Here is a 23,438-nt window from a genome sequence, read left to right as displayed (position 1 = left end):
GTCATTGAGCATCTGCCTTCGGCTCGGGTCATGATCCCGGGGTCCTGGGATCGAGCCCCGCATCGGGCTCCCTGCTCAGCAGGAAGCCTGCTTCTCCCTCTCCCTCTGCCTCTCCCCCTGCTTGCACTCCCTCTCTGTCAAATAAATAAATAAAAATCTTAAAAAAAAAAAAAGAGTTGCACGCTCTACTGCCTGCACCAGCCAGGTGTCCCAAAGATGCAAGTTTTAAAAGAATAAATCCACAAGAGCACTAGAAAACAAGATAAAATTAGCAAACCAGAAATCTCCAGGAATCCCAGGCAGATAGAAAGCAGATGGAGAAGACTCTGGCTTAAAGATGCTGGCATCACCACGGTGTTTCTCCTTTCTTCCTGGAAAGCATCTAAAAGTAACAAGAGAAACAAGAAATAGAAACACACATTTCATTTGTGGCAGAGCAAGAAGAAGGCCAAAAACCGCAAACTCCAAAAGAATGAAGGGCTGAAAATGTCGCAGCTGTCAGCAGGTTCCAGAAAGAGCCCAAAGATACTTCTCAAAGGCGGCGGCACATCATCAGATAGACCCTAAACCCTGAATTCCTAGACCTGGTCTGTATGTACAAGGCAAGCAGCTGTCCCTGGGGCAGAGGCTTTGCTCTGAGAAAAGCCACAGATGCCTGTCTCCACCACCCAGGAAGAAACAAGGGCTAAACCAACTCAAAATCAGCAAGTTTGGAACGCTCTTCATACGAGTGCAAAAGGCCATGTGCACCCAACTCAAACAGGAACAAAAAGTAAGTAAACAAGATCAGCTCCTAGCCCGGATGGGAGTAATGGACCAACTTGCTCTCCTGACCAAAACAACTAAAAAGGAATGGTAGTTCTGTCATCTCAGTGATGGACATCAGGAAATGAAGGACAGGAGCCCTGTGCCCGCTCCAGCTCACAGCCTGGAGGGTGCATCCAGGAATCAGGAGGACTCAGCAATACACCTAAGTTGAGACAGATTGGGAGTAGTATCTTGGGAGACCCAGGTCCTGGCAGTTTGCAGACTCTAATACCAGAGAGAACTCCAGAGACCTGCAGAGGGTCCCTGGTCATTCAGCTGACTTCCTGGCCAGTGCTGGGTGGCAGAATAATGTCCCCAGAGAAGTCTATGTCCTCACCCCAGAACCTGTGGTATGTTACCTTCCGTGACAAAAGGGACTCAGCAGATAGAATTAAGGGTACAAGCCCTGTGGTGGGGGGATTATGTGGGTGAGACCAGCCTAAGTGTATAAGTCCTTAAATGTAGAGAACTCTTCCCAGTGGGGTCAAGGAGATGAGACGGAAGAAGGAAGAGGAGAAGTTCAAAGTGTGGGAAGGACTCAAGCCACCATAGCTGGCTTTAAAGACAGAGGAAGGAGGCTCTGGACCACACAATGTGAGTGGACTCTAGAAGTCAGATATGTCCCTTAGTTTACAGCCAGTGACCAAACAGGGACTTTGTTCCTACAGCCGCAATGAACCAAATTCTGCCACAACCTGAAAGAGCAGGAAACAGATTCTCCCCAGAGAGCGCAGTAAAGAGCACAGCCCTGCTGACCCCTGGATTTTAGGCTGGTGAGATCTGTGTCAGACATCTGACCTCAAGAACTTTAGGATAACAAATATATGTCATTTAAGCCACTAATTTTATGGTAATTTATTACAGCAGCAGGGGAGCTGCCGTAATACGAGTGCCATGTTTAAGAAGAGATTACCAAAGGCCAGGGCAAGAACTACCCAAAAGGGTCAGCAAAAACAATCCTCAGGACTCACAACAGGCCCAGAACGAGGCTGCTCCCAGCAGCCAGAGGGGAAAACATCACAACTCACAGGGTATTGGGAAGAACATTCAAAATGGTTTTGCCTCAATAAAAAAGTAAAGTTAGCCGTAAACTAAATGCTGTTCTGGTCTCACCTAACAAAGCTAAAAGTAATACCTGAAAAGATCAAATTGTTCCTAAGTCACTTAGCTACATCCCAGCACAAAGTTCAAGAATAATAATAAGGGGGCGCCTGGGTGGCTCAGTCAGTTGGGCGTCTGCCTTTGGCTCAGGTCATGATCCCAGGGTTCTGGGATCGAGCCCCACATCAGACTCCCTGCTCTGCTTCTCCCTCTCCCTCGTGCTCTCTTTCACACTCAAATAAAATATTTTTTTAAAAAGAATGATAGGGGCGCCTGAGTGGCTCAGTCATTAAGTGTCTGCCTTCGGCTTGGGTCGTGATCCCGGGGTCCTGGGATCAAGCCCCACATTGGGCTCCCTGCTCCGCGGGAAGCCTGCTTCTCCCTCTCTCACTTCCCCTGCTTGTGTTCCCTCTCTCGCTGTGTCTCTGTCAGATAAATAAATAAAATCTTTTAAAAAATAAATAAAAAATAAAAAGAATGATAATAGGAACACAAAAATATCCAGCATCAACAAGGTAAAATAACAATTTCGGGCATCTAATAAAAAATTACCAGGCATGCAAAGAAGCAAAAAAATACAACCCACAATGAGGATGAATCAATAAATATAAATTGATCCAGAAATGATGCAGAAAAATTAGTGAACAAGGACATTTAGACAGTTATTATAACTGTGTCTCATATACTCAAGAAACCACAAGAAAGACTGCATATGTTAACATAAAGAGGTTAAAGAAAAAGGATGGTAAAAGACAGGGCTGACACTAGTTATAAGAAAGCTGGAGTGCCTGTCAATATTAGACAAACTGAATCTTCCAGAGACATAACAATCCTAAACATTTATGTGCCTAATAACAGAACTTCAAAATACACAAAGCCAAAACTAATGAAAATGCAAGAAAACATAGACAAATACAAATTACAGCAGAGATTTCTCTATAATTGGTGAAACAATTGTACAGATAATCAGTAAGGGTACAAAAGACCTGAACAATATTGTCAACCAACTTGACCTAAGTAGTATTTACAGAACCATTTTTTCATTAACAGTAAAATATATATTCTTTCCAAAAGCACATGGAATATTTTTCAAGACTGACTATATTCTGGGCAGTAAAACAAATCTCAGTAAATTTAAAAGAGTTCAAGTCATACAAAGTATGTTCTCTGACTACAATGGAATTAAAAGTCAGTAAGAGAAAGCTATCTGAGAAATCCCCAAGTATTTTAAAAACTACTTAATATGCTTCAAAATAATACATGAGGCAAAAAAGAAATCAAAAGTAAAATTAGAAAGCATTTGAAGTGAATGAAAATGAAAAAATACACCAAAATTTGTGGGAAATTTATAGCACTAAATGACTGTATTAGAAAAGAAGAATGATGTGATCTTTTTTTTTTAGATTTGTTTATTTATTTATTTGAGAGAGAGAATGAGAGAGAGAGAGATCATGGGGGCGGGGGAGAGTCAGAGGGAGAAGCAGACTCCCCGCTGAGTAGGGAGCCCGATGCGGGACTCGATCCCGGGATTCCAGGATCATGACCTGAGCGAAGGCAGTCGCCTAACCAACTGAGCCACCCAGGCGCCCAAGAATGATGTGATCTTCCACCTTAAGAAACTAGACACTCAGGTGTGCATGGATAGCCCAGTTGGTTAAGCATCTGACTCTTGATTTTGGCTTAGGTCATGATCTCAAGGTCATGGGATCGAGCCCCACATCAGGCTCTGTACTCAGCACAGAATCTGCTTGTCCCTCTCCCTCTGCTCCTCCCCACTCTCTCTCTCTCTCTCTCAAATAAATAAAATCTTTAAAAAAAAAAAAAAAGAAAAGAAACTAGACACTCAAATGAAGCAAAAGAAAAGAAATAATATTAGTACATAAATCAAAGAAATAGAAAACATGACAGAAAAAAAATCAGTGATACCAAAGGCTAGTTATTTGAGAAGATCAATAAATTTGATAACCTCTATCCTGATAGATCAGGGGGAAAAAAAAGACACAAATTACCAGTATCAAGAGAGGTGGGGCACGTGAGTGGCTCAGTTGGTTAAGCAACTGCCTTTGGCTCAGGTCATGATCCTGGACTCCCAGGATCGAGTCCCGCATCAGGCTCCCTGCTCAGCAGGGAGTCTGCTTCTCCCTCTGACCCTCCTCCCTCTCATGCTCTCTATCATTCTCTTTCTCTCTCAATTAAAAAAAAAAAAAAAAAAGAATGAGAGGTGATATCACTAGATTCTAGAGATATTAGAAATTAGAAATAAATTAGAAAATAAAAATACATTATGGGGGCGCCTGGGTGGCTCAGTTGGTTGGGCAGCTGCCTTCGGCTCAGGTCATGATCCTGGAGTCCCGGGATCGAGTCCCGCGTCGGGCTCCCTGCTTGGCAGGGAGTCTGCTTCGTCCTCTGACCCTATCCCCTCTCATGTGTTCTCTCTCTCTCATTCTCTCTCTCAAATAAATAAATAAAATCTTTAAAAAAAAAAAAGAAAAGAAAAGAAAAATACATTATGAATAATGTTATGCCAGTAAATTGAACTTTTTTTTTTAAGTAAACTGAACACTTTAAAAGAAACAGACAAGTCAGGGGCACCTGGCTGGCTCAGTCAGAGGCATGTGAGACTCTTGATCTCAGGGTTGAGTCAATTATATCTCAATAAAAGACCTAAAAATAGACAAGTTCCTTAAAACACATAAACTACTAAAGCTCATGCAAGAGGAAATAGATAACCTAAATAACATAATATCTAATTAAGAAATTGAACTTGCAGTTAAAAACCTTCCCACAGAGAAAGCTCTAGGCCTAGAGGGTTCCCCTGGAGAATTCTATCAAACATTTAAGGAAGAAATAATACCAACTCTACATGAATTCTTCCAAGAAAACTGAAAATAAAGGAATACTTCCCAACTGATTTTATGAGGCCAGCATTACTCTGATAACAAGAATAGACAAAGACATTACAAATAATGTACACCATAGGCCAATTTCCCTTGTAGACACAAATGAAAAAAATTCTTTTTTTTAAAGATTTTATTTATTTATTTATTTGACAAACAGAGAGATAGTGAGAGCAGGAACACAAGCAGGAGGAGTGGGAGAGCGAGAAGCAGGCTTCCTGCCGAGCAAGGAACCTGATGTGGGGCTCAATCCCAGGACCTTGGGATCATGACCCAAGCCAAAGGCAGACGCTTAACAGACTGAGCCACCCAGATGCCCCACAAATGAAAAAATTCTTAACAATATTTTATCAAATCATATACAACATGTAAAAAGAGTAATACAGCATGATCAAATGGGGTTTATCCCATGAATACAAGGTTGGTTTAGTATTTTTAAGCACAGCCAATGTAATTCACATTAACAGACCAAAAAAGGAAAAAAACCCAAACATATAATTGTTTCAATAAATGCAGAAAAAGCATTTGTCATAATCCAACATCCACTTGTAATCAAAATTATCAGCAAATAGAAATAAAAGGGACTTCCCCAACCTGATAAACAGCACCTAAGGGAAACCTATAGGAACATCATTCTTTTTTTTTAAAGATTTTATTTATTTGAGAGAGAGAGAATGAGAGAGAGCGAGTACATGAGAGGGGGGAGGGTCAGAGGGAGAAGCAGACTCCCTGCAGAGCAGGGAGCCCGATGCGGGACTCGATCCCGGGACTCCAGGATCATGACCTGAGCCGAAGGCAGTCGCTTAACCAACTGAGCCACCCAGGCGCCCTAGGAACATCATTCTTAATGGTGAAAGACTAAATGCTATCCCTTTAAATTAGGGAACAAGGTAAGGATGTCTGCTCTCATCACGTCTCTTCACCATCGTAGTAGAGGGTCTAGCCAGTGCAATACGGCAAAAAAAAATAATAAAGGGAATTCAAATTGAACAGAAGGAAGTAAAACTGCTTTTATTCACAGGTGATATGATTGTTTATGCAGAAAATCCTACAGAATCTACAACTGGGACTAGAATCAATAAGTCACTAGTAAGAACACAGGATGTAAAGTCAGTATTAAAAAAATCAACTGTATTGGGACTACTGAGTGGCTCAGTTGGTGAAGCACCTGCCTTCAGCTCAGGTCATGATCCCAGGATCCTGGGATGGAGCCCCACATCCGGCTCCCTGCTCAGCGGGAAGCCTGCTTCTCCCTCTGCCTGCCACTCCCCCTGCTTGTGCTCTGACAAATAAATAAAATCTTTAAACAAACAAACAACTGTATTTCTATTTGCTAACAATAAACAATAAAAAATGGAAAGTCATGCCATTTGCTGAGTAAAAAAATATGAAATATTTTCCCCCACCCCCCAAAATATGAAATATTTAAAAATAAATTTGACAAAAGATGTGTTAGACAATACACTAAATCTATCAAACACTGCTGATATATATTTTTAAGATGTATTACTTGAGAGAGAGAGAGCACACACACATGAGTGGGGTGAGGGGCAGAGGGGGAGGGAGAGGGACAAGCAAACTCTGCACTGAGCATGGAGCCAGGCATTGGGCTCCATCTTGGGACCCTGAGATCACAACCTGAGGGGAAACCAAGAGTCGGAGGCTTAACTAACTGTGCCACCCAGGCACCCCACATTGCTGAGAGATATTAAAGAAAATTTAAATAAATGGAGAGATACACTGTGCAAAGGTATCAATTCTTCCCAAATGTATCTATAGATTAAATGGATTCCAGTCAAAATCCCAGTAGGCTTTTTGTAGAAACTGATGGACTAATTCTACAACTCCTATGGAAATGTAAGGACTTAGAACAGCCAAAACGATTCTGAAACAAAACAAAATTGGAGGATTTATACTACCTGACTTCAAGACTTACATGGCCAATTGATTTTCAACAAAGGTACAAAGTCTCTTCAGTGGAGAAGGGATAGTTTTTTCAACAAATAGTGCTGAACATCTCACATGCAATAAAACAAACTTCAGCCTATACTTCACACCACATACAAAAACTCAAAATGATTTACAGACCTAAATGTAAAAGTTAAAACTATGAAATTTCTGGGGGGGGGAAAAAACCAGAAGAAAATCTCTATGATACCAAAAGCAAAAGCTATGGGGTGGGGGCGGGGGGGAAGACTTGATAAACTGAAATTCACCAAAAAAATTCCTCTCTTTTAAAAAAAATTAAAATGATTTATTTATTTTAGAGAGAGAGAGGAAGAAAGAGAGCACAAGCCAGGTGAGGGGCAGAGGGAGAGAGAGAGGGGAAGCCCACCTGCGGCCTGATCCCAAGACCCTGAGCCGAAACCAAGAGTCAGAGGCTCAACCAACTGAGCCACCCTGGCCCCCCAGAAAACTTATGCTCTCTGAATACACTGCTAAGGCAATGAAATTAATGGCACCAAGGCACACCACTCAGTAACAAACACACTATAAAAAACATCAGCACCCCGCCCCCAATTACTCTTATTTCCCTACTTCTGCTCGTCACACAAGGCAGTAGATGCCCTACTCCCCCACTGAGGTCCTATCCGTGATGACTGGCTCACTTGGCCATCCTGCCTCGGCCACTTCCATGCCTCCTCCGTGCTCAGAGTGCTGATCTTTGCCAACACGGATCCTAGCATGATGCCACACTGCTGCTTACCCCTCTTCCTGCTGCCCACAGAACCTAACACCTCCAACGTGGGCTGTTCCAACCTAGACCCGAACCCCTCACCGCTTCTCTCTCACCCCTTTACATTCTAGGTGTCCCGGCCACCTGAAAACCCCAGGCCACGGGCTGGACTCTCAGCACCTCTGCTTCTGCCTGTCCTCTGCAAGCACGCCCTGCCCTGGCCTCTCTACCATGGAGACTCCTGCTCCCTCCTCAACAGCCTATTCCTGTTACCTCACCCAGGACACTCCCAACCCTCCAGCAAGGGATCCAATATTCCCACAACCCTTTGTTCATATGATGAATATGGGATCAATACAAAATATTAACAGTTGTATGCTCCAGTCTGCCTGCCTTCTCCAGTGCACTGCGAGCAAGGGAGAAAGTTTTGATTTTTATCCTTAGTATGCACAGCATTTTTTAAAAAAAACTGTTCAGGAGCACCTGGGTGGCTCAGTCAGTTGAGTGTCCGACTTTGGTTTCAGCTCCCGTCATGGTCTCACGGGTCATGGGATCAAGCTCCAAGCTCAGCAGGGAGTCTGATGTAAGATTCTCACCCTCTGTCCCTCCCCCCAACTTGCTTGTTCGTGCTCTCTAAAATAATAAGTATTTTTTTAAAAAGGAAGGAATAAAGGAATAAAAGGAGGAAGGAATAAAATCAAAATCCTCCCATATGACTCAATTTTGTAAAGTTCAATTTTCCTGAATCTACAAATACATGAATCAGGATATTGGAGGGTATTTGATGAAATGGTCCAAAATTCATATGGAAGAATTAATGCCCAAGAATAGCCAATTAAAAAAAAAGAAAAAGAATAGCCAGTTAAATTTTTTAAATTATATGAAGAGGAAGAATTGTCCTATATTATGTTAAAGTGTATTAAATCAATGGAACTGGGCGCCTGGGTGGCTCAGTCGGTTAAGCGACTGCCTTCGGCTCAGGTCATGATCCTGGAGTCCCGGGATCGAGTCCCGCATCGGGCTCCCTGCTCGGCAGGGAGTCTGCTTCTCCCTCTGACCCTCCTCCCTCTCATGCTCTCTCTCATTCTCTCTCTCGCAAATAAATAAAAAATTAAAAAAATCAATGGAACTATATAAAAAGTCCAGAAATGAACACCAAGAAGGAAGAAATGTTACACAAGAAAGAGTTTTAAATCATACAGACAGATTAGTCAATAAATAATGTTGAAACAGCAAGTTAAACGCTCAGGGAAAACACCAGCCTCCCCACACCTCACCTCACCCCAACATGAACTCCAGATGCACATAAGAGTTAAATGGAAAGATGAAATGCAAAAGTCCGAGTAGAAAGCACACCTAAATCTTTTACAGTCTTGAAGTAGGAAAGGATGTTATAAGCCAGACGCAAAACCCCAGACATTAATGAACACTGTTCAGTTTGACTATTAAAAACTGTTAAGTTTCTGAGTCAAAAACATATGTAAAATTTGAAAACCGTATCCAGGGGCGCCTGGGTGGCTCAGTGGTTAAGAGGCTGCCTTCGGCCCAGGTCATGATCCCAGGGTCCTGGGATCGAGCCCCGCATCGGGCTCCCTGCTCAGCGGAGAGCCTGCTTCTCCCTTTCCCTCTGCCTGCCGCTCTGCCTACCTGTGTTGTCTCTCTGTCAGATAAATAAATTAAAAAAAAAAATCTTTAAAAAAAAATTAAAAAAAAAAAAAGAAAACGGTATCCATACTTACACCAATGCACATAACCCTACGTGCTCACACACCTCATCCGACCAGCAGAGCATAAGGTCAGTGAAAGACAAAGTAGGAGGAGTCATTCATAAGAGACACACCAAGAGGTTCCCCTTGCGCCATAGGCACCCAGCGCGCTCCCAGAGCAGCAGATGTCCCTGGTGCCGCGGGCATCACGTGGGTGAGGACAGTCAGCAGAGCCTGCAGAGCATCCGCCGCAAGCCCAAACGGTCACACCCGTGATGGGATCACCCACGTTTTGAAACCCTCGCACGAGTGCACAGAGATGTTAGAAGAAACACGAATACCACAGGGGTCTGGTTAGATGCTAAAAAACAACCATTGGGAGAAAGTGGTGGGTAGGTGAGTGCGTAGAAACTACAGTGGAAAGAGCAGAGCTTGACCGTCCAATGGAAAAGCAAAGACTGCACAGCTGAGCAAGACCATTTTGGAAGGCCCCCGCCCAGGCCCGGTGATCTGTGTGCTGATGCTGGACACACAGAGATAGCCGCAGACCCTGCTCTCTATGGAGACAGACAAGCGTGAGGAGGTTGCTGATGGCAAACCAAGACGAATGCTCCGCAGGGGAGGAGGGTGCAGGGACAAGGAAGGGCCCGGGCCTGGAAGGCACCCTGCGTCTTGCAGGAAGCGTGTGCTGAGCACTGACTGCCCGGCCACAACCTTAAAGGCACCATCTCTCAACACACAGAGCCAAGCCGGTCTGGGAGAAACCCATCGCTAGTTAGCAGCTCGTTAACAGCAGGGCAGGACTCACCCAGGACTGGCTCCCGGAGGCTCCAGTCCACGCCCCTGCTAGGATGCACACTAGCAGAGGTCATGAAGGCAGGGGTAAGCAGGTATCCCTCCCAGCATCCCACACATCATCGCTGAGTGAAGAAGCGGCTTCCTCCTCATTCACCTCAACTAAGCAGTCATCCCACCACACATGCTAAGTCGACCAGGCACCGTCTAAGCCCCCAGAGTCCCAGCCCTTGGCTTGAAGGACGCCCACGTGTATTATGGCTGCCACATGACATGGCAGAGGATAACAGAGGTGCTGGGCCAACCGCACCAAGCCCAAAGTGGGTCAGAAGGAGGCATGGGAGGTGAGGAGGCCATGGACACTACTGGCCAGAGGCAGCCATGAGTCTGTCTGAGGGTCAGGCCACCATGTGGGGACATGGGAATGACCCACCCCTGCAGCAGGCCCCTGGACTTTCCCTTCTAGCACAGGAGCCAGAGAGGAATCAATTCCCAGAGTCACCAACAAGAACCTGGGCTGATGACCCAGGAAAGGCAGTCCAACAGCTCATCGCTCACAGTCCCTTGGGGACGCTGTTTCTCAACATAAGCCATGCCGAGCTGTGTCACTGGGTTCGCACGCAAACCCCCAAAGCCAGGTGGCCCTTCAGCTCAGCAAAGAAAGCACATTCCTCATAACTCCAGCAGCCAGTAAACCCTGAGCACTGGGCAGGAGCCCACAAGAGCCACAGCTTTCTCGGACCAACCTCAAGGAGATTAAATAATTCAGCTCATTGAAGAGGGAGATCTGGAGCTGCTGATCACATACTAGCCACAACCTGACCGCTCACCTGGGCCTCAGTGGACCCTGGGTCTGAAAACTAAGTGCAGACACCTGCTTCCAAGCACATGGGACTAGCGGTGAATGCGAGCAAGCGTAAGCCCCACAGGCTCCACCTCTGATCCACTGATGTCCCTCAGCAGGCAGCAAACAGCCCTGGGGAGTGAGATACAGCGAGATGCAGGTCTGAACAAGCCACAGCAGCCTGAATATCGGTTGCAAGGTAACGGAGGGAGCTCAACTCAGGTCATTCCACCCTGACACCACAGAGGGACCAGAGACACCTGCTCACGTGAACCACAACGGCCTGAGGCCTGGAAATAAAGATCCTGCAGCAGCATCCCTAGACCCCTTGGGTGCCAGGACTATAGGCATGATGTAGCCGCATCACAATCAAGCCACTGCGAAGTGTCCTACCACTGGCGATTCCCACAGGGGTCTCCCTCTGAACCACTCAAACCCAACAGCTCTAATACTCAACTCACCATCTTCTCCCCTGGCCTCTCCCTGGCCCCCAACTCATCTGCCTCTTTTCCTGTGTCATCATGCACTCAGCCATCTGGGTCAGGAATCAGCATCTCCCCTTCCTGTTCCTCCATCTCCCTCCCCACACCCTATGGTGGACTTACTGACCCTCTTCTTCTCCTCCACCCCTACCACCACCCCTGTCCGAAGTGGTCCCCGCCTCCAAGACTGTCCCCTCAGAGCCAGCCCCCACCCCAACCCCACCTGTTGCCCCCACCAGACAGCCACTCCAGCCGACACCCCCACGCAAGGCCAGTGGCCTGGCTCCCCGCGCCAGGCCCGCTGCCCGCACCGCACCCCTCCGACTCACTTCACCGCGCCCACCCCGACGAGGTCTGCAAGTGTGCAGGTCGGCCCCGCCCGCTCCCACAGAGCCCTCTCTCCGGGCCCTAGCGCCGCACCAACACTAGGGCCTCGGGGCCCAGGGACTGGGGGCCGGCCCGGCCCAGCACCGCCGAGCTCTCACCTGATTGCCTCCGGCCCCGCCGGCTCCACGACCCGTCCTCTCGGACCCACAATCCTCGTGACTTTTGCACAACTCCTCCCTGCTCCGGACCGCCGCCTCCTTCAGTGTCAGAGAGGCGTCGGGAAGGGTCCTCTCAGAGCTCGGGCTCGGCTTCCCCGAGGACAGCCCGCCGCGCCCGCCGCGCGCCCCAAGGCCCCGGCACCCGCCCCGCCCGCCCCGGCCTGGGGACGAAGGGGAGCGGCCAGCTCCCGGGCCTCTTCCGGGCTGTGACGCGGCTCGCCCGGCTCCTCGGCCGCGCCGGGAGCGCCTGAGCCCCGGCAAGGGGGCGGGCTCGGCTCCACGACGCGCGGGACCCTCCTCGCGCTCGCCCCTGACCTTGGGAAGCGCCTCCCGACTCGGCTGCCCACGCAGCCCCGGACGAAGGGGCGGCCCGCGGCCCGCCCGGCCCAGGCTCCCCCGAGGGGCGCCTCTCCGAGCGAGCGCCGCCGGTCCCCCGGTCCCCGGTTTACCTGAGCAGCTGCCGCCGCGACCCGGGCGCCGCCCTCCCACCCAGCCGCGGCCCGGAGTGGGCAGGGCCCCGCGCCGAGCCCGCCCCCGCCCCTCCGCCAACCGCGGCACGGCGCGCGGCAGCCCGGCCCCGCCCCCACACGATCTCTGCGCTCATTGGCCGGAGACGCGTCCCTCTCCCTCCCCCTCTCCACCCCGCCCACCGAGCCCCAGCAGGCGGCAGTGCGCAAACTCCGCCTCGCACTCGGCCCCGCCCCCAGCCGTCCAGAGACCGCCGCTCCCGACAGTTGGGCGCGAGCGCGGCCTCCGGGCCGGCCGCAATAAATGCGGCCGGTCACTGCGCAGGCGCGGGGCGTGCACTTCCCGCTTCCTCCGCGCGGGACCTGGCTCCGTCCATCTCTGCGCCTGTCCGCATCGGACGCTCACACCTCGTAGGTCCAGGCACGCAGACACCGCTCCACACCCCGAGGAACGCATCCGGGACGCGGGCTCGGCGCGCCCTTGTGCACAAAGCCAGCCCCCTCGCACACACACACCTGTTCAGGTACACACGCCAGGTGGGCCCAACCTGGACACACCGGGCACTATCATACCTTATTATCTCTCACACAAGAACGCACCCAACAAACACCCAGAGACCCTGGGGCCGTCGACTCCTCCGAGAACAGACACGTTCAGTTGGCCAGCAGTGGGGACCAAGATGAGCAGGTGTCTGCATTCGGGAGCCTGGGCTCTGGAGAGAGGGGCAGGTAATAAGCAAACAGTAAGACACGCGAAGCGCTGTGAAGTGGCGCCGCTGGGGGACGGAAGGAGGCAGGATCGGACTCAGAGGGAAGAAGCTGGGGGAGGAGCCGCGTTCTGGCACTTGCACCCGCACGGCCTCGGCCTCGGAGGCTGGAATCATCTGGGCATGTTTACAGGCCAAAAAGAAAAAAGAGTGGCGTAGCAGCTCAGGAGGTGAGAAGGGCGGTCTGAGAAGGAAGTGGTCAGCAGCACTACCTCCGCGCCTAGCAAGTGTCTTCATCTCGCCGCAGGTTGGGTCTGCAGAGAGCTGTGGGTGATGGTGTGAGGGTGCAACATGCGGCCCCGGGGGGGGGGGGGCAGCTGAGCAGTGCAGGGAGGTACATCCTTTCCCAAGAGAGGAGGGGTTCAGCCCTTTTCTGTTGCAGGGGTGGAGCCCAAAAGACGGACAGAAGGCTGACCATGGGGCGCCCTGCAGATGGGGCCTGGCCCCTCGGGAAGAGCCCCAACCACCCCCCAAACCCTCTCACGCAGCATGTAGAAGTTGCTAGGGCAGGAGGCAGGCCTTTTCGAAGCTCCCATCTGGAGGATTCACTTTCCTGCCCAAGCCCTCCCTCCGGACATGGCCAGTGCCCAGCATGGCCCACTGGCTCTGCCCCCTCCCCAGCCTCAGCCAGACTTTACTCCCCAAGGGCACAAACTGCCCCAGCAAACATCACAGCTGTCATTTTGCTTTATTACGTTACTGATGCCAATCTCCTGTCTGCAACTGTAAGCTCTAGGAGAGAAAGGCCCATGTCTGTGATTTGCTCCCAAGTGCTCAGCACCAAGCCCAGCACGTGATATCATGGGTGCTCAATGCATCTCATGGAATGGTTGGATGACCGAGAATGCAGTGAAGGAGGAGGGCACAAAAGACTTTGCAAAGGGAGGGTGGACAGAGCTGTTGACCGTTCGGGGTCCTGCCTGTCTCTGCACGATTCTCACTGGCTTCCAGTTGTGTTCTGGCACTGGTGGGAGCTGGGAAGGTGACAGCTGACATGGTTCCCAGGCTCCACAGCAGCAGCTGGGAGGCACAGACACCCCTGGCCAGAGCCACACAATTGTCCCCTTTGCTGCTCCAGCCCCCTGACACCTGAATAACAACCCCCAACACCTGAGATCTGGAGGTTTCTCTTCTCTAACCTGCACGTCAGCAATGAACAAAGTCTGTGCATATTTTCTATATCCCAGGCAATTTGACAAACAAGGGCAGTGGGTGAGCAAGGGAATATTAAACACAAGGATGTGAACGCCTACTATGGGATGGGTGTGTCAGGCATGGTTGGTGGACAGGAGGCAGGGACTAAGGGAGGTGGCCATCAGCAGCTCCTGTGACTCCTTAGAACAGTGCCTGCCACACAGCAGATGCTCATTAACGTTAGCTGCTACCCCGTGGCAACAATGCTCCCAGAAGGCTCTGGAGGCCAGAAGTGAGGGGCCATGCTGGCTTCCCTCGCCTAGAGCCCAGACCGGGGACCCTTGCTTGCCTTGGGGATGTGTCAAGTCTGAGGAGAGCTTTGGGTGCCAGGCCTCCTGCAGCGTCCCTTGGCCTGAACAGAAGCTTCTAGGCCACAGCAGAGGAGTCAGGTAGCTCCCGGCCCATGCCCTTCTTCTGGCTCAGCCTCTATTGCAGCATACCTGGCTGCCACCTTGCTACCCTCGAAAAGGAGGAGGGGCTCAGCTGAAACAGTTCTAGCACATGTTGAGTTGCCTTTCCCCTTCTTTATATCCTTGGAAACCCTGCTTACCTTCCCTCGCTCACCCTCCCCACAAGCTTCTTTAAAGGTCTTTTGTGGCCAGTCACATAAGGCCTCACCCTGCCTTGGGGATTCTCACCCCACTAAGACTGGGCCCCATGAAGGACGGGGCTAGTTCCAGCAAGATGTTCTCAGAGAAGATAGGCCCTGGGGGACAGAACTCCCCTCTTTGAAGGCAAAATGCAGGGGCAGCTCTAGAACCCCCTATTCTGGAATCTGCCCCTGCTTTCCCAGAGCCTGCCTTGACCCACACCAGTCCATGGCTGTGTTAGCTTCCCACCCCAAGCTCTCAGCCCTGGTCACTCCCTTGCCTCTGCCCCGGTCCCAGAAAGACTTCAGAAATTTGGGTGCAGCCTCAAGGGGCACAGGTCCCACCAGCCTCCTCCAGCCCTGTTGTCCTAACCCCACTGAGGCACCTCCCTGCTGTTCTGGCTCCTTCCTGGTCTAGTATCCTCCCAAGGACCTGGAAGTTGGCCACCCCTAGCTCCAGAACCCCTTGCGCATATCAGGGCCAGGAAGGAAGGGGAAGGTCAGTATAGACCCCCAAGGATGCTGCTTCCCAGCCTCACTCAAGTTCAGCAATGTGCACAAAGGACATGGGGTCTGTCCACGTCCCCCCATTCAGAGGCTGTGGTCTGCACACAAGGGCCACCCTCCACCCCTACAGGTGGCTATCAAGATCGTCTCCACTGCCGAGGCCCCTGTGTTCTCCCAAAAGTTCCTGCCTCGTGAGATACCGTCACTCAATGCTACCTACAAGCACCTGAATGTGGTAGGCAGAGACCCCGAAACAGCCCATGCCCATCCTGCCCATGCCCTGCTGCACAGGACCACCCCCTTTCCCACCAGGGACCCTTATGCTTGGGGCCCAGCCCCATCCCGAGACCCTGAGCCAATGCACTGGACAGCCCCTCCCTGGGTGATAGCAGGGGGGTCCGGCAGGTGCAGCTCTATGAGACCTACCAGAATAGCCGGCGCTCCTACTTGGTGCTAGAGCTGGCAGCCCGCGGTGACCTCCTGGAACACATCAACGTGGTGTTGGACCGCCGCTGCCGCCCGGGGCTGGGAGAGGAGGCGGCCCGCAGGCTGTTCTGGCAGCTGGTCAGTGCCGTGGCCCACTGCCACAGCTCGGGCATCGTGCGCTGGTGAGGGGGCTGCCCCACCTGCCCCCACCTGCCGCAAGAGGCCCACCTGAGCCCGGGACCAGCACCACTTCCCTTTCCCATGCAGGGATCTAAAGTGTGAGAACATCCTGCTGGACGACCAAGGCCTCCTAAAGCTGACCACTGTCTGTCCACGGTCCCCACCCCCTTCCCTGGACTCCCTGACTCATGACCTCAGCCTTCAACTTCTTCATGAGGCCCACCCATTTTCAACTGCTGTCCCAGCCAGGACCCCAGCCTCCACCCTCGCCTGCTTCAGACTTTCTTCTATTGCGTTGAAGACCCATTTATTCATTTGAGAGAGAGAGGAGGGGCAGAGGGAGAGGGAGAATCCTGAAGCAGGCTCCCTGCTGAGCGCGGAGCCAGACACAGAGGTGGGGCTCCATCCCAGGGCCCTGAGATCCTGACCTGAGCCAAAACCAAGAGTGGGCCACTCAGCTGAGCCACCAGGCGCCCTGCCTGCTTCAGAATTTTGACCCCCACCTGGCTTGACCTTTAACCCTCCCAGGAGGCCCGCCCCACGCTTGCCTACACTTGTGTTTGCAGACATCTACACACTCCACATCTGCCCCACAGCCATCCGTCCTGAGCCCACTGTCCCTTCCCCTCCTGCTCCTCCCATGGTCTACTGCTTGCCCGTGCCCCCCGGTGCGCCCCTGGCAGACTTTGGCCTCGCCAACCGGTCAGGCCTCAAGAACTCGCTGCTGAGCACCTTTTGCGGCTCTGTGGCCTACACAGCTCCTGAGATCCTCATGAGCAAGGAGTACAATGGGGAGCAGGCCGACCTGTGGAGCCTGAGTGGTACCCACAGGCTCCCCAGCATAGGACCCATGGGGGGGCAAGAGAGGAGGCATGCCCTGAGGAGCCTGTGTCCCCGGGGCATCGTCCTTCATGCCGTGGTGACTGGGGAGCTGCCCTTGAAGGGGCACCAGGCCCACCACATGCTGCACCTGATGCGCCACGGCCCACCTTCAGGCCAGGCATGTACCCAGGTGAGGGAGAACAACCTGTGTCCCTCCCAAATCCCAGCATGAGCGAACTGGGTCCAGGGGCGCCTGGGGGGCTCAGTCGGTTGACCGTCTGCCTTCGGCTCAGGTCATGACCCCGGGGTCCTGGGATGGAGCCTTGAGTCAGGCTCCTGGCTCAGCGGGGAGCCTGCGTCTCCCTCTCCCTCTGCCTGTGCTCTCTCTCTCTCTCTCTCAAATAAATAAGATCTTACAAAGAGAGAGACCTGAGTCCAGAGAAGGGTCATCCTGCGGTGAGGGGAGTGGCAGTGGCACGGGAGGCTGACCTGGCACCCCACTCCCAATAAAGGCTGGTAAACGGACTGTAGCAAAGAGGAGAGAGGGCAGCAGGGCCGGGGAGGTCCAGACTCAGACTCCTTGTCTGGAAAGGCAGTGGTCCCGGTGAGCTCGGAGCTCCGCACTGGCACAGGGCAAGCCACCTTCCCTCTCTGTGCCTCAATCTCGTGACTGGTGAAGCATGGACTCCCTCCAGGCGTTTGGGCGACTGAATGGGATTCCTCCCCCAACCTGCCAGCATCGTTGACAGGGATGGGCACGCGCAAGAGGGTAGGCAGTGGGAAGCCACAGCTGTGAGCCCTTGCCCACAGAGTGCCAGGACCTGATCCGGGGCCTGCTACGGCTACGCCCGCATACACGCCTGGACCTGCAGCAGGTGGCCGCCCACTGCTGGATGCTGCCCGCCGCGCAGGCCCTCTTCTGCACCATGCTCCGCTCGGCGCCAGGTAGGGTGGGGTCCCAGGGGGGTGGGCAGGTGGTTGGCCCCTCAGTGCCCCTCCTGATCCCCACGGCTGTCGGCTGCAGAGAAGCCAGCTAAGTCCCAGCTGCCCACAACCCTTGACCACACGGAGCGCGGCAGAGACTCAGAGCCTCCGAGGCAGCTCCTGCAGCTGCGGCGCCCCCAGCAGGGGGGCACTCACCGCGAGAGTGCTTCTGGCCCAGTGCCTGAGCCCCCAGAGGCAGTCCCAAGAAGAGGTGCAGGATCTGCCCAGCTGGGGCTCCAGAACCTGGCGGCAGCCAGCCTGGGGGTGAGCGCCTCCAGGTAGCCACTGTCACTGAGCTCCACGTTTGCCACCAGGACCACGCCTGGGCACTACCTGGTCAACTGAGCAGGAGTAGGCCCAGGTGAGGCCAGATAAAGCATTTATTTTATGGAGGGGATGCTGCCGTCTCAGCACAGGCCAGGGCAGCCAGCCACGGGGAACCCACTAGCACTCCCCATCCAGGGAGAACACGAGTCCACGCGCCTCCATGCCAGAGCTTTACTCGGGAGGAGGCAAACACAGAGGGTACCACAGAGACAGGAGATACCTCGTTTCCATGAGGCACCCAGCCTTGGTGGAACTGGAGTGGACCTCCGGCTTTGGAGGCAGTGACAGGACTGAGGACGTGTGGAGTGAGGGTGCTGGGAAGTCAGGGCATCAGGCTGCACTCCAGTGCCAGAGTGCAAGGGAGTCCTATGCCAAAGATGGCACCAGGAAGGGAGCACAGTGCGGGGAGGGCCACGCGGACAGCCTACCAGGCTTGGCTTGGCAGCTGCAGAACAGAGGACCCACACAAGGGGCTGGGGGAGAACAAGTTTCTTGGGCCCAAAGGGGGTTCCACGGGGGCAGAGGGTGGTAAGGGAAAAGGTCTGGCAAAGAGCAAGGCTGCAGGCCCATCAGGAAGACTCTCCATGTGTGAGGCAAGGGGCTCTGAAACTCAAGGAAACTGACCAAGGATAGAGCCTAGTTAGTGGGGACAGCGAGCGCATCACATCAGTCCTGGGCTGGAGAAACTAGCAAGGGACTGAGCAGGACGGGGGAGGGGATGAAGACAGTACCCAGCAAGCGCTCCAAGGACAAACCAGGGGGACACAGCTCTAGGAGATCCCAGGACAGGCTGAGGCTGGTGAAAGTCACGAGAGGTCAGTCCTTTGAGCCTGGATCTCTGGCAGGGCAAGCCGAGGACCCCAGGATTGAAGACTCAGGTTGGACTGGCAGCAAAGGGCACTGCTTGCACCTGGATGCCCACCGATGCCCAGACCTCTGTAGTGCCCTTGGGGGCTGCTCAGGCTTGTACGGCTTATCTGTCCAGCCCCATCGGCCACCTTCCTGGAGGTACGTACCTGAGAGTCACAGGGCGTGACTAGCTCTGGCTGGTCAGTGCTGGTCTGAGCAAGCTGAGTTGCTCGAGGGCATGAGGAGGTACCCCGACCCTCGCAGGTTTATTGGGCATTCGCCCTAGACACCTCACCCTGAGCGTAAGCGTAGCTCTGCTTTTCAGCAGGGAACAACCTCTGAGCAAGGAGACCCAGAGGCCTGCGGGTGGCTGCAGGAAGGCCTGGACTGAAGGGCTGGCAAAGGTGGGCCTGGAGCCGGTGGTGGGTTGCAAGGGCCTCAGGTGGGTGTAGCCCCCTCTGCTTGTGGTTCTGGGGCCAGCTCCTGTGGCTGCACCTGGGTGTACTGCTCCAGCTGCTGGTGGTCCAGCTGCTGCAGCTGTCTCTCCACATCCTCGGGCACCTGTACCTCCAGCAGGTTCTCCATGCCCGGCTCTGGCTCATCCCCAATGAGCACCTGCCAGCCCGGGAGGCAGGTGAGCATCTGGCTGGCACACCACGGACATCCACCCCCCTTCCCCACAAGCCTCGCACCCACCTGAATGAGTTTCTCACAAGTCACCTGCACGTCGGGCTCTGGCTCCCAGCTGTGTAGCTCACGCAGGATCAGGTAGGCTCCCTGGTTTCTCACCTGCTGCCGACCAGACGCTGTGGCTGTTAGCTGGAAGACGGCAAAGGTCGCACAGGTATCAGTGCACTCACGTATGCATGGGCATGTTGCGAGGTGGCGTTAGCATAGCAGGACCCCTGCTCACCAGCATGATGGCCTCGAGGAGCATCTTGCGGATGTCAGCATCAGGCTCTCGCTGCTTGTCTGGCGGCAGATACTGCAGGTCGGCAGGCAGCCCTAGAGGTGTAGGTGGGGTTACTGCGTGCCAGCACGGGGTAGCTAGGCCAGACCCTGCCTTGGTAAGCCCCGTCTGTGCTCAGCATCTCCCTGCTGGAAGGTTTCAGAGGGAGTCCTGATGGGCGCATCTGCCCGCCCCCCCCGTGGCCTTCCCCTCCTCCCCCGCCAACCCTGAGGCTCCACCCAAGCCACTCACGCTCCATCTCCTCCTCAGAGAAGTCCTCAGGCCCAGCCAGGGGCAGCAGCAAGAAAGGGAGAATGTCCACCTGGGGCCCAAGCAACCACTCGTGGTGTCCTGAGGGGAAAAGAGAAATGGGAGCCAGCCTAGAGGGGGGCCCCCGAAGTGGTCTCTTTGCCCCAGCCCGCCCAACCGCAACACCCTCACCCCCATCACCACTCACGATGCTCGAAGCAGCAGTTTCGGAGAGTCCCCACCACCCCGCCCCTGCGCACCGAGGAGTCTGAGAACTGGGTAAGGGGCAGCAGCCGCTGGACCACGCACCTGGAGGGAGGGAGGGACCACTCAGTGCCATCCCTGTTCACTTGCAACCCCTCCCCGCGGGCGCCCCGGGCGTCACCTCTCGCGGTCCAGCAGGAAGGCCCGCGCCGCGGGACGCTGGCTGAGGTTGGAGAGCACTGGCCCCAGGTAGTGCAGGGGCGCCCGGGCGTTGTAGTCGGGCGTGCACAGCGCGCGCACCAGCCGCTCCAGGCCCGACTCCCCCGGCTCCTCGGCCTCCAGCGCTGCCATCAGCGCGGCACACGGCGCCGGCTCGCGGCTGAGATTGGCCAGCGCGGCGGCCGCCTCCTCGGCCCAGGGCCACGCTGGGTCCAACGCGCGGCCCAGCAGGCGGGCAGGCAGCGCGGGCTCGGCCTCCAGCAGCCGCTCGTGCAGGCCGGGCTCGGCAGCCAGGTTGACGAGCGCACGAGCGGCGTCGCGGGCCGGGGCCGGGGCCGCGGCCGCAGCCAGCTCGACCAGCGCCCGCAGCAGCGCCGCCTGGCCGGCCAGCAGCGCCCGACCGGGCCCAGAGCCGGTCAGCGCCAGCACGTGCCGCACCGCCTCCGCCTGCAGGTCCGCCCGCGCCCCGGGCGCCAGGAAGGGCAGCAGCTTCGCCACCTCCGCCTCCACGCCGGCCTCCGGCATCGGCAACCCTGCGGGAGCTAGCCCATCAGCCGGCGCGCCCGTGCCAGTCCGGGCCTCCCCCATGCCTGCAGGTGCCTCCCGATCACCCACGCCGCCACCGGGGTCGAGACCCGCCCATCAAGGGAGCGGAAGCCGCAGCCACCAATCAGAGGCTGCCGACTCTGCGCGCGGGGCGGGGTCGGCGTGCGGAGGCGGGGCCACGCCGAGGCCCGGGGCATTGTGGTCTGGGTGCCCCGCTCCCCGCCCCCGGCCGCGTCGGGGGGGGGCGGCGGGGGGAGGGGCCGGGGGCTGGAGGGAGGAGGTGCGCGGACCGAAGCCAGGAACCCCGGCAGTGACACCGGTCCCCGGGCCCGGCCAGCCACTGGTGGCTGCCTGACGGCACCGGCCCCATTCCGTCGTGGGTGGGGCAGAGATCTGTCGCTGGAAGAGTCACATGATCAGTTACTTTAATTGACTTTCTAATATTAGACCAGCCTGTGTTTCCGGCATAATCTCCGTTTGGTCCTGATAATACTTAACGTTTTTATATGTTGTATTGAGTTTGCTAAAATTTTGTTTAGAATTTTTACATCCTGGTCTGTAGTTTTCATATAAAGCCCTGGTTTTCTTATCAGAGTAGTACTGGCCCCTGAAGGATTGGGGGAATGTTCCCTCTTCTTCAGTTCTCTGGAAGAGTTTGTGAAACTAGTATTTCTTCTGTAAGTGGTTGGTAGCAATACCCAGTGAAGCCATCTGCGCCTGAAACTTCCTTCTAGAAAGATTTTGCGACCACCAGCCCTTTAATAGACACATAGCTATTCAGGTTGCCACTTTCCTCTTGAGTGACTTCTGGTAGTTTGTGTTTCTCAAGGAATTGGTTCAGATGAAATTGGTTTAGATGGAAATCTAAAGTGTCAGATTCATTGGCATCAAGTTGTTCATAATCTTCCCTTATCCTTTTAAGGGAAGTGGTAGTGTCACTTCTCATCCCTGATGCTGTCCATTTTTGACTTGTCCGTCTTGCCAGAGATTTGTCCATGTTATTGACCTTACTAAAGAATCATGTGGGATTCATATATTTTTTCTATTTTCTTTTTAGATTTAGTGAATGTCCACATTGACCTTACTATTTCCTTTCTTCTGCTTATTCCGGGTTTAATGTGCTGTTCTTTTTCTAGTTTCTTTAAGGTAAAGGCTGATTGATTTGGGACATTTTCTAATACAAGATTTTGCCCTCATCTATTCCTTGCCTCACGGTTTATGTTATGTACTTCTGCATAGGTTAATAACCCCTTAGTAGATTGATATTATTTTTATTTCACTCTAAGGGCTAGAACAAAGCCTGTAGGGACAGTGATGCCCGGGAGAGCCACTGAGGGGGAATAGCATGCCCCTGAAGGCAGCGGGTAATCAGGTCCTAGAGCCGGGATTTGCCCCCAGGTGAGACCTACAGGCACCTCATAGCCTCAGTCCCAACCTAACCTTGTGTGGAAAGCCACTTGCCTGAAATTGAGGAAGAGGGTAGACAAGTCCAAGGAAATGCCCACCTCTCCAAGGAAACCACATGCTCTGACACACAGATCCTGCCCATAAGAGTTGAAAATTTCTCAAGAAATGGAGTCGGAATATTATGGATAATGTAGGTAATTGATGCCCTCTGGTGCATCTGGTGGGTACGTCTGACTGAGACAAAAGTGTGCACCTTCAGAGCCCACTGGTGTCCAGAGGCGAACCAGCAAGCCCTTGCTTTGACTGATTCAAGGAAGCGTTTACAGTAATCACCAGGTATGGAGCCTTAAATATTCCCAAGATAAATTAAAAGATACAAAGTTACTGGAAGTAGTTTCAAAGTTCAAGTTACAAGAATTGTACAAAGAACTTCCACTACCTTTGACTCTGACACCTCAGTCAAATTCCTAAGTTACCCCACTTATCCCAATACTGACCTTTTAGCAGAGGGTGCTGTCACGAGTACTTTCAGTCTCCTTCAACTGGTAGCTACTCTTCAGTCTTTGACTTTCATGCCCTTGACACTTGCAGAATACCAACCAGCTCTTTTGTAGCATGTTGCTCAGTTTTTGCCTGGTTGCCTCATGATTAGATTCAGGTTATAGATTTCTGGCAGGAAGGGGGCGCCTAGGTGGCTTAGTCGATTACGTATCTGCCTTCAACTCAGGTCATGATCTCAGGGTCCTGGGATGCAGTCCCGCATCAGGCTCCCTGCTTAGTGGGAGGTCTGCTTCTCCCTCTCCCTCTCCCCCTCCCTCTGCTCATGCCCTCTCTTAAATAAATGAAGGAAGGAAGGAAGGAAGGAAGGAAGGAAGGAAGGAAGGAAGGAAGGAAGGAA

At 53.3% G+C, this 23,438-nt stretch overlaps 3 protein-coding genes and 1 long non-coding RNA gene across 4 annotated transcripts in view; 2 read left to right on the top strand and 2 right to left on the bottom strand.

The window, feature by feature from the left end:
- The window catches only part of MROH1 (maestro heat like repeat family member 1), a 68,550-nt gene extending 56,186 nt beyond the window's left edge, over positions 1-12,364 (bottom strand). The window contains exons 1-3 of the mRNA XM_035012286.1: positions 12,304-12,364; positions 11,795-11,893; positions 278-382 (exon numbers count right to left, since the gene is read on the bottom strand). The gene's annotated coding sequence lies outside the window, so the exon portion shown is untranslated. The remainder of the gene's footprint in view (positions 1-277; positions 383-11,794; positions 11,894-12,303) is intronic.
- Positions 12,365-15,608: 3,244 nt separating this feature from the next.
- On the top strand, positions 15,609-17,562 carry LOC118015441 (testis-specific serine/threonine-protein kinase 5-like). The gene is made up of 3 exons (XM_035012285.1): positions 15,609-15,613; positions 15,771-15,986; positions 16,513-17,562. Exons 1-3 carry the CDS (start codon positions 15,609-15,611, stop codon positions 17,036-17,038), a joined length of 747 nt encoding a protein of 248 aa, XP_034868176.1. The 3' UTR covers positions 17,039-17,562.
- Positions 17,563-17,676: 114 nt separating this feature from the next.
- On the top strand, positions 17,677-19,783 carry LOC118015308. Its single transcript, XR_004680611.1, has 3 exons — positions 17,677-17,751; positions 18,963-19,370; positions 19,543-19,783. It is a non-coding gene; the product is annotated as an uncharacterized LOC118015308 (long non-coding RNA).
- Positions 19,341-21,228, bottom strand: HGH1 (HGH1 homolog). The gene is made up of 6 exons (XM_035012148.1): positions 20,550-21,228; positions 20,373-20,473; positions 20,168-20,266; positions 19,880-19,971; positions 19,663-19,785; positions 19,341-19,581 (listed from the first exon to the last, which is right to left on the bottom strand). Exons 1-6 carry the CDS (start codon positions 21,173-21,175, stop codon positions 19,405-19,407), a joined length of 1,218 nt encoding a protein of 405 aa, XP_034868039.1. The 5' UTR covers positions 21,176-21,228; the 3' UTR covers positions 19,341-19,404.
- Between the last annotated feature and the right edge of the window lie 2,210 nt (positions 21,229-23,438).

The sequence above is a fragment of the Mirounga leonina genome, unplaced genomic scaffold (assembly GCF_011800145.1).
Source record: "Mirounga leonina isolate KUSES-001 unplaced genomic scaffold, KU_Mleo_1.0 Mir_165, whole genome shotgun sequence".
NCBI lineage: Eukaryota > Metazoa > Chordata > Mammalia > Carnivora > Phocidae > Mirounga > Mirounga leonina.
The sequence above is the reverse complement of the archived record's forward strand: the minus strand, read 5'-3'. Positions and strand labels throughout refer to the sequence as shown.

Coding starts and splice junctions, on each gene's coding strand:
- LOC118015441 (XM_035012285.1), top strand. Junction 15,987..16,512: donor AGCTCGGGCATCGTGCGCTG/GTGAGGGGGCTG, acceptor TAACCCTCCCAG/GAGGCCCGCCCCACGCTTGC.
- HGH1 (XM_035012148.1), bottom strand. CDS start 21,175: ATGGGGGAGGCCCGGACTGGCACGGGCGCGCCGGCTGATGGGCTAGCT. Junction 20,474..20,549: donor TTCCTGCTGGACCGCGAGAG/GTGACGCCCGGG, acceptor CCCTCCCTCCAG/GTGCGTGGTCCAGCGGCTGC. Junction 20,267..20,372: donor AAACTGCTGCTTCGAGCATC/GTGAGTGGTGAT, acceptor TTTTCCCCTCAG/GACACCACGAGTGGTTGCTT.